The sequence below is a fragment of the Girardinichthys multiradiatus genome, chromosome 11 (genome assembly GCF_021462225.1).
Source record: "Girardinichthys multiradiatus isolate DD_20200921_A chromosome 11, DD_fGirMul_XY1, whole genome shotgun sequence".
Lineage (NCBI taxonomy): Eukaryota > Metazoa > Chordata > Actinopteri > Cyprinodontiformes > Goodeidae > Girardinichthys > Girardinichthys multiradiatus.
Window position 1 is genome coordinate 19,250,165 of NC_061804.1, and position 8,222 is coordinate 19,258,386.

Below are 8,222 nucleotides of genomic sequence, written 5' to 3' on the forward strand. Positions count from 1 at the left end.
TTGAGGATACAATGTTTGAACCATTGGATGCACATGGTCCTCAAGAATGGTTCGGTAGTCCTTGGCAGTGACGCGCCCATCTAGCACAAGTATTGTGCCAAGGGAATGCCATGATATGGCAGCCCAAACCATCACTCTGGGCATGCAACAGTCTGGGTGGTACGCTTCTTTGGGGCTTCTCCACACCGTAACTCTCCTGGATGTGGGTGAAACAGTAAAGGTGGACTCTTCCGAGAACAATACATGTTTCACATTGTCCACAGCCCAAGATTTGCACTCCTTGCACCATTGAACCCGACATTTGGCATTGGTATGAGTGACCAAAGCTTCCTCTTGCGTCCACAGTTAATCCTGTTGGATGTGGTTCGTCCTTCTTGGTGGTATGCAGACATTACCCTGGATACCGTGGCTCTTGATACATCACAAAGACTTGCTGTCTTGGTCACAGATGCGCCAGCAAGACGTGCACCAACAATTTGTCCTCTTTTGAACTCTGGTATGTCACCCATAATGTTGTGTGCATTTCAATATTTTGAGCAAAACTGTGCTCTTACCCTGCTAATTGAACCTTCACACTCTGCTCTTACTGGTGCAATGTGCAATCAATGAAGACTGGCTACCAGGCTGGTCCAATTTAGCCATGAAACCTCCCACACTAAAATGACAGGTGTTTCAGTTTCATTGTCCAACCCCTGTATGTATTTCTGAATGATTTGCACTTAATAAGGGCAACAACTTTAGGTGTATCTTCTTCCTTAAAAGGGCAATAATTGAGTTACTGCTATTATTAACCTTATGTTTTCCTCTGTTTCCATAGAAGATACAACTGCCACAATAATTGTGTCTTTGACCCAGTTTCTTTCAAGACAAGCCCACTGAGGGAGCTCCTACTGCAACAAGCTACACTGTACTCTGTCTTTCATTCTATAGATACTGTCCCACTGATTTTCTGTTTAACTATTTTTCTTTCCAAGACTGGGACACTAACTGAGCTTCTGCTGTCATTACCTCTATGTACTCAGGTTTTCCTTCCATGGAAAATGCCCTTGGACCGATGTTCTGTGATTTTTCTCTAACTGCTTTGCCATGTACATGTTTCTGTACATGTTGCCACTTGTCTGCTCAGTTTGAGGGATTGCGGCAAAGTTTATTACTCTGTACATGTGGCTGGGCTTGCTTACATTGATTACTTTTAACCAATTGAAATTATTAACTGAATTTAACTGTCTTGTATAATTTAAATTGTTTTGTATTTCTTTATAATTAAAAATTAATTGGATATGTTTATTTAAAGTGCCATGAGGTTCAGATTTATTGTGAAATGGTTCTCTATAAATTAACTGAATTAAACTGAATTGAACTGAATCAGAGGTGAGAGGCAGTGCATCACCAAATATCTTCCTGTGTAAAACATCCAGAGAACATCGCATGTCAAGACATTTACAGTCAGAGTAACAACCGTATGGAAAAGTAGGTCCATTTAAAATCTCATTCACTTGAACTGCTGAAATATATTTTCTTATCAAACCGCTTTACTTTTATATCTGTTATTCTTTACGTCAACCTTTGATTTTTTTCTACATTAACTGTTTATATGAACAGGCAGCTGTGTCAGTATTAAGATAAGAGGCTGCAGAAGACATTTTGTATAGTGTCTGTACCAAAGTGTGAACTTTGTTACTCCAGCATGGATAAATGCTACGTGTCATCTCTGACTCAGCATGATGATTTATCCTCTTTCTTCCTGCAGCTCTGGTGCAGTTCAGATATGTGGGGAAATACAGAAGCAGGATAGACTTGTTTAAACTCTGACTCCAAGCTATTTTTAGCAGGAGCACACGTGAGAACATAAACCAACAACCCCAGTACAATTTAATGGCTTTAGCATAGTCACAGTCAGTGTATAGTGTATAGTTCTTAACGAAGTATCAAAGTTTGATTTAATAATTTGAGAAATGAGTCTATCTGTTTGTGTTTACAGAGATGTGCATACAGAAATGAGGACTCTGTTGGACAGAAACACGCCGGGGAAACGGTCTCAGTTTAAAAGTGTAGTTATACATTTATGATTCAGGATTTCATGACCTTACAGGGGTTTTTATGTCCTTAAATAGATATATTCTTGTCAGTCACATATAGCCTCAGAGATTTAAAGACCTCTTTTTTGAAATTTGCTTTTAAAGCTGCTGAATTTTCTTTATCCTTATGGAGCTAAAGTGAATTTCCTCAGATCAGATTTTCTTGATCTTCTGAGCAAAATACTAATGTTTAAATTTATACTCTGTGTTCCTACATAGTTGTTTTTGACAAAACAGACTTTTTATAAGTAAAAGGCAAACAAAGTCCTGTGGAAATTCTTGACCATTGGCAATAAAACACATGGAAAGACATACAAATCCATTAGTAGGACGTTTATTAGCTAATTTCAAAGTTTATTTTTCACATTTGTCCAATCTCTGCCCTCAAGTTCTGATGTCCTGCATGTTTGAGAGGTTTTCCTTGTTTAATAGGTCCTTGGTGTTTCAGTTTTTGGGGTTCTTTTGTGTCTCTGTTTTCTTCATTCCCTGCAGTTTATGTTCTCCTGGGTCCTAACTTCCTTTGTTTATTATTTTGTGTTTGCTTTCTAGTTTATTCTAGTGTTCTTTGTACATTTAGAGTTATTTCCTGTTAGACTTCTTTTAGATACTTCCCTGTGTTTATTTGTATTTCTGTTCAGTTCTGTTCTGGATTATTAGTCTCCCTCCCTCAGCTCCCTCCTTTAACTGTGCTTCAGCTATTTCTCATCATCTTCTCATTACTCACTGGCTTGTGTTGTCATTTTCCACTTGTCCCTCAGTATATAAGCTTCCTTCTCATTGTACTCCGCTGGATCCTCCTGTTGCTATGCCTGTTATCCCGAGTTCTGCCATGTTCCTCGTCCTGTTTTTCCTTGTGCCACCTGTAGGTTCTCTATCCTTGTTTAATAAATCATCATTATCTTCATCCCACATTCCTTTCTGCACCTGGGTCTTATTCCAAACACACATAACATGACATAAAGAAGAACTAACAGCTTCTGAAAGTGATTAACGGCACTGCTGAAAGCAGATCAAGTATGATTTTATGTTTCAGAAATAACTTGTAACGTAGTTACATCATTTTATGATTTATAAACGGATGATAGTGCTTTCCCTCCCTGACCATATTCTCAACCTACAACAAAACATTACCGCTCACAAATTATGTTTGTACCTTCTAAATTCCTTGTCTGTAGCAGTGGAGTTGATAAGGAAGATAAATCTGCTGGTATTTAGTCATACCTGAGCTTTTCTTTTAAATAAAATTACTAAAATAAAATAAGTTGTAAAGTTGCTGCAGTTGTAAAGTCTGCAGAGATGTATTTATTAATTTTTTGTGTTCCCTTTTGGATTTACAATTCTGTGGTGTTTTTTGGGGCACAAGAAGGAATATCGAATAAACATAGTGGGAATAAATGCTATCATTGTGTGTACACTATAGTATTCACACTATTTCTCTATGGTATGTCGGGATCTCGTGGCGCAACGGTAGCGCGTCTGACTCCAGATCAGAAGGTTGCGTGTTCAAATCACGTCGGGATCAATAAGTTTATTGGTTTTCAAAGGAATATAAACATTAATATTTATTCATAGTAATTTTTTTTTTATCGAGTTCACACATATCAGGTTTTCACGGTTTTGGTATTACTAATAAAGGGAACGTCATATAAACGTTATGTGGCATAAAAGGAAATTATGAAAGTAATTCAAACTTTAAACTGGACAAATGTTGACGTTAACATTTGTCACCAACGTAGCGCTCTTCTCTGAGAGGGGTGTGTCCTGTTGCCATGGAGAAGCGTTAGTTCCGGAACAAACAGGAAAGGTACCACCGCTGTTTCTTCTGGAGTTTACTAAGATATTTCATCCAAATTCAACATAATATGGGAAATAACGCTTGGTTAAAGTAATTAGATAGTTTTTGAAATCTGCTCTAAATCTCTGTTAACCTTATCTGCGCAGACGCATTTGAAAAACACCATCATGCCAGGGGATAGGAGCTGTAGTACGCTGCTGCTGCCACACAGGAGCTCTGACCTCAGGAAGAAGAAAAAGGAGAGAAATAAAGCTTTTGCCACCGACCCAGAACTAAAAGGTAAATGTTTATATTTTTTGGGAATGGGAAATGTCTTCAAGATATGCATTGTTAGGGTCATTCACAAAATTAAAGCAGATTTAAAATAACGCATTTTTAATCTTTAGCTTCAAGCATTTTATTTTATTGTATATGCATTATGCACATTGAACATGTAGAAATAAGCTGTATTTCCCACCTGAGGTTTTGCATAGTGTGACATGATGTCAGATGTTTTTCAAAAGCAAAATTAAAATGCTTGAAATCCCCTTAAACCTTTCAGCTTTCTAATATTAACACATCTTGCTGTAGAATCTAAACCAATACTTGGAGAATCCTTCATTTAGTCTCATTTTAGAGTGTCTTGCAAAAGACATTCAAACACCTTGGACAACAAACTTCAATGGGTATTTTTGGGGATTTTATGGGATAGAGAAACTAGTAGTGCCTTGTGAAGTGGGGAAAATTGATTCATGCTTTTCAATATTTTTTAGAAGTAAACATTAGAGAACACCTCAACAGCATGATGTGGCCACCACCGTGTTACAGGGTGTTGATGGTGTGTTCAGGGTGATGCGCAGTGTTGGTGTCCCCCCACTCATAGTGATTTGCATGTAGGCCAAAAAGTTCAGTTGTGTTCTCTTCTGAACAGAGCACTTTTTTTTGCCTGAAAAGTGACTTCCTATGTTGTTTATTTTTAACAATGGCTTTCTTCTTGCCACCCTTCCATAAGGTCTGATATGTGAAGTCACAACTAATAGTTGTCTTGTCAACAGATTATTTCACTATGAGCTGTGGTTCTCTGCTGCTCCTCCAGGGTCACCTTGGGTTAATAGCCCATGTCTTGATGGGTTTGCAGTTGTGCCATATTCTTTCCAATTTTTAGATGATGGGTTGAGCAGTGCTCCATAAGATGTTCAAAGCTTCACATATTTCTGTTTATATCTTTTCCCTGATGTTAGCTTTTCCAGAATTATTTTATCATTGACCTTTCTGCTGTGTTCCCTGGTCTTTATGATGCTTTTTATTCTCTCAAACCTCTAAGGCTTTTACAGAACAACTGGATTTATAGTGTGAATAAGTTACAGGCAAGTTTAATGGCTTCTGACGCCGGTTGTTTGCACTGGATTTTATTTAAGGGTATCAGAGCAAAAGGGGCTGACTACATATGCAAACTACTTTATTAAAATTTTTATTTTACATTTGAAAATTCATGTATTGTTGTCGCTCCACTTCACAATTATGCACTATTTTATGCTGCTTTGTCACAATAAGTTCCAGTAAAATACATTGAAGTTTGTGGCTGTAGGATAACAAAATGTAGAAGACGTCAAAGAAAGTATGAGTTTTTTTTTTTGCAAAGCTCTGTAAATTTGCTGCTTGGCTCATTGAAAGAAAAGTAATCAAAATTACAGCCAAGAAATGCTATACCAGAAGTGCATGTCACTCCTGAAGGATCTCCTGAAAAGAAGAATAGGTCACAGGTCAATATCTAAGCTAATTGGAATCATTGTAACGTTAACCCACAGCTTTGTCTGCTGAAGTGCAAGACATTACATGTTTATATTGCCTGCCTGCAGAGAGACCTGTGATTGTATCTCCAACACCCCAGCCGTCCCCTCAAGATCCAGGTCAGACTGAGCTTCCCGAGCTCAGAGCTATCAGTAAAAAAAACAGTAATCATTACTCCCATGGTGCCAGTAAGACAAAAGAACGAAGAAAGGATTCAAGGAGCCTCTTTGCAGCGGCTCCTACAGCCAGTGACAACAAAGTTCCTGCTTATGAATCAGAGCTCGGCGTACAAGCCAGGGAGAGCCTGAGGTGGGAAGGAGTGCTGCAGGACCCACAGGAGGAGGCAAAGAGGCTGGAGCGGTACAGAGCCAACAGGCGACAGCGTTACGTCACACACAGAGAGGCTGCGTTGAAGGAAGCACAGCAGATCTTGAGAGAAGCAGAACTGAAGACTTCAGCTGACTGAATAACATGAGACTGTGTCGATTCTGCAGCTGAGTAGCAAATAAGGATTTGCAAAGTTAATAATTTTAGGATTCACTGGTTCACAAATAACACTGATTTACTCACAAACTGCATATTCAGTTCTGTTTTCTTCCATACATTTAAGGGAACTCCTCCTTGTAAATGGGAATATGTACATTTTACACACTTTGCCTCGTGCTTGTAAATTATTTAACACTTAAAGGAAGCTATTGAGTCCTTTAAATCTGTCTGAATCTGCCAGTAGGGTATAGGGTGAATAAACCAGTGGTGACCTTTTCAAAATTAAACAAATGGTGTCACACAGTAAAATCCATTCAAAAGCTAAAATTGTCCAGTGGACAAGTGACAGTGCTGTATAAAGCGGGGCACCAGGCCCTGAGTTTACTTCTCCTGTGTTGTTTTACTTTATTTTCCCTGAACAGAAAAAAGAATACGAATCTACAGGTCCTTCTCAAAATATTAGCATATTGTGATAAAGTTCATTATTTTCCATAATGTCATGATGAAAATTTAACATTCATATATTTTAGATTCATTGCACACTAACTGAAATATTTCAGGTCTTTTATTGTCTTAATACGGATGATTTTGGCATACAGCTCATGAAAATCCAAAATTCCTATCTCACAAAATTAGCATATTTCATCCGACCAATAAAAGAAAAGTGTTTTTAATACAAACAACGTCAACCTTCAAATAATCATGTACAGTTATGCACTCAATACTTGGTCGGGAATCCTTTTGCAGAAATGACTGCTTCAATGCGGCGTGGCATGGAGGCAATCAGCCTGTGGCACTGCTGAGGTCTTATGGAGGCCCGGGATGCTTCGATAGCGGCCTTTAGCTCATCCAGAGTGTTGGGTCTTGAGTCTCTCAACGTTCTCTTCACAATATCCCACAGATTCTCTATGGGGTTCAGGTCAGGAGAGTTGGCAGGCCAATTGAGCACAGTGATACCATGGTCAGTAAACCATTTACCAGTGGTTTTGACACTGTGAGCAGGTGCCAGGTCGTGCTGAAAAATGAAATCTTCCAAAATCTCCTGAAAGCTAGCTGCATTGACCCTGCCCTTGATAAAACACAGTGGACCAACACCAGCAGCTGACACGGCACCCCAGACCATCACTGACTGTGGGTACTTGACACTGGACTTCTGGCATTTTGGCATTTCCTTCTCCCCAGTCTGGTTCAAAAGTGGCTTGACCTGGGGAATGTGGCACCTGTAGCCCATTTCCTGCACACGCCTGTGCACGGTGGCTCTGGATGTTTCTACTCCAGACTCAGTCCACTGCTTCCGCAGGTCCCCCAAGGTCTGGAATCGGCCCTTCTCCACAATCTTCCTCAGGGTCCGGTCACCTCTTCTCGTTGTGCAGCGTTTTCTGCCACACTTTTTCCTTCCCACAGACTTCCCACTGAGGTGCCTTGATACAGCACTCTGGGAACAGCCTATTCGTTCAGAAATTTCTTTCTGTGTCTTACCCTCTTGCTTGAGGGTGTCAATAGTGGCCTTCTGGACATCAGTCAGGTCGGCAGTCTTACCCATGATTGGGGTTTTGAGTGATGAACCAGGCTGGGAGTTTTAAAGGCCTCAGGAATCTTTTGCAGGTGTTTAGAGTTAACTCGTTGATTCAGATGATTAGGTTCATAGCTCGTTTAGAGACCCTTTTAATGATATGCTAATTTTGTGAGATAGGAATTTTGGGTTTTCATGAGCTGTATGCCAAAATCATCCGTATTAAGACAATAAAAGACCTGAAATATTTCAGTTAGTGTGCAATGAATCTAAAATATATGAATGTTAAATTTTCATCATGACATTATGGAAAATAATTAACTTTATCACAATATGCTAATATTTTGAGAAGGACCTGTAGATATTCAGATCTGTCACTTTCTTGCTGCCTGAACAATTTTAGTTTCATGTGTTTTAATGCTTCTGTTGTCCTTAGCACTGATGGTACTATAGTATTTTTACCTCGGCACCTGCTGCTAAAATATACAATGTGCTAATGTATAATAATGTTGCCAAAAAACTCATCTGACATGTAGAGGAAACAGCAAACATGTAGAAGAACGTGTAATCGCAGCAAAAT

General features: G+C 39.2%; 1 protein-coding gene and 1 non-coding gene across 2 annotated transcripts; both read left to right on the forward strand.

Annotated features, from left to right (window-relative positions):
* Positions 1-3,528: 3,528 nt before the first annotated feature.
* Positions 3,529-3,600, forward strand: trnaw-cca. Its single transcript has one exon. It is a non-coding gene; the product is annotated as a tRNA-Trp (tRNA).
* Positions 3,601-3,783: 183 nt separating this feature from the next.
* Positions 3,784-6,214, forward strand: c11h17orf97 (chromosome 11 C17orf97 homolog). The gene is made up of 3 exons (XM_047379826.1): positions 3,784-3,882; positions 4,020-4,152; positions 5,712-6,214. The coding sequence occupies exons 1-3, from the start codon at positions 3,784-3,786 to the stop codon at positions 6,107-6,109; spliced, it is 630 nt and encodes a 209-aa protein (XP_047235782.1). The 3' UTR covers positions 6,110-6,214.
* The last annotated feature ends 2,008 nt before the right edge of the window (positions 6,215-8,222 follow it).

What these genes read in the sequence shown, in the direction of transcription:
- c11h17orf97 (XM_047379826.1), top strand. Translation starts at nt 3,784, where the DNA reads ATGTTGACGTTAACATTTGTCACCAACGTAGCGCTCTTCTCTGAGAGG. An exon ending in TTCCGGAACAAACAGGAAAG is followed by an intron (nt 3,883 to 4,019) that starts GTACCACCGCTG and finishes TTATCTGCGCAG; the next exon opens with ACGCATTTGAAAAACACCAT. An exon ending in CACCGACCCAGAACTAAAAG is followed by an intron (nt 4,153 to 5,711) that starts GTAAATGTTTAT and finishes GCCTGCCTGCAG; the next exon opens with AGAGACCTGTGATTGTATCT.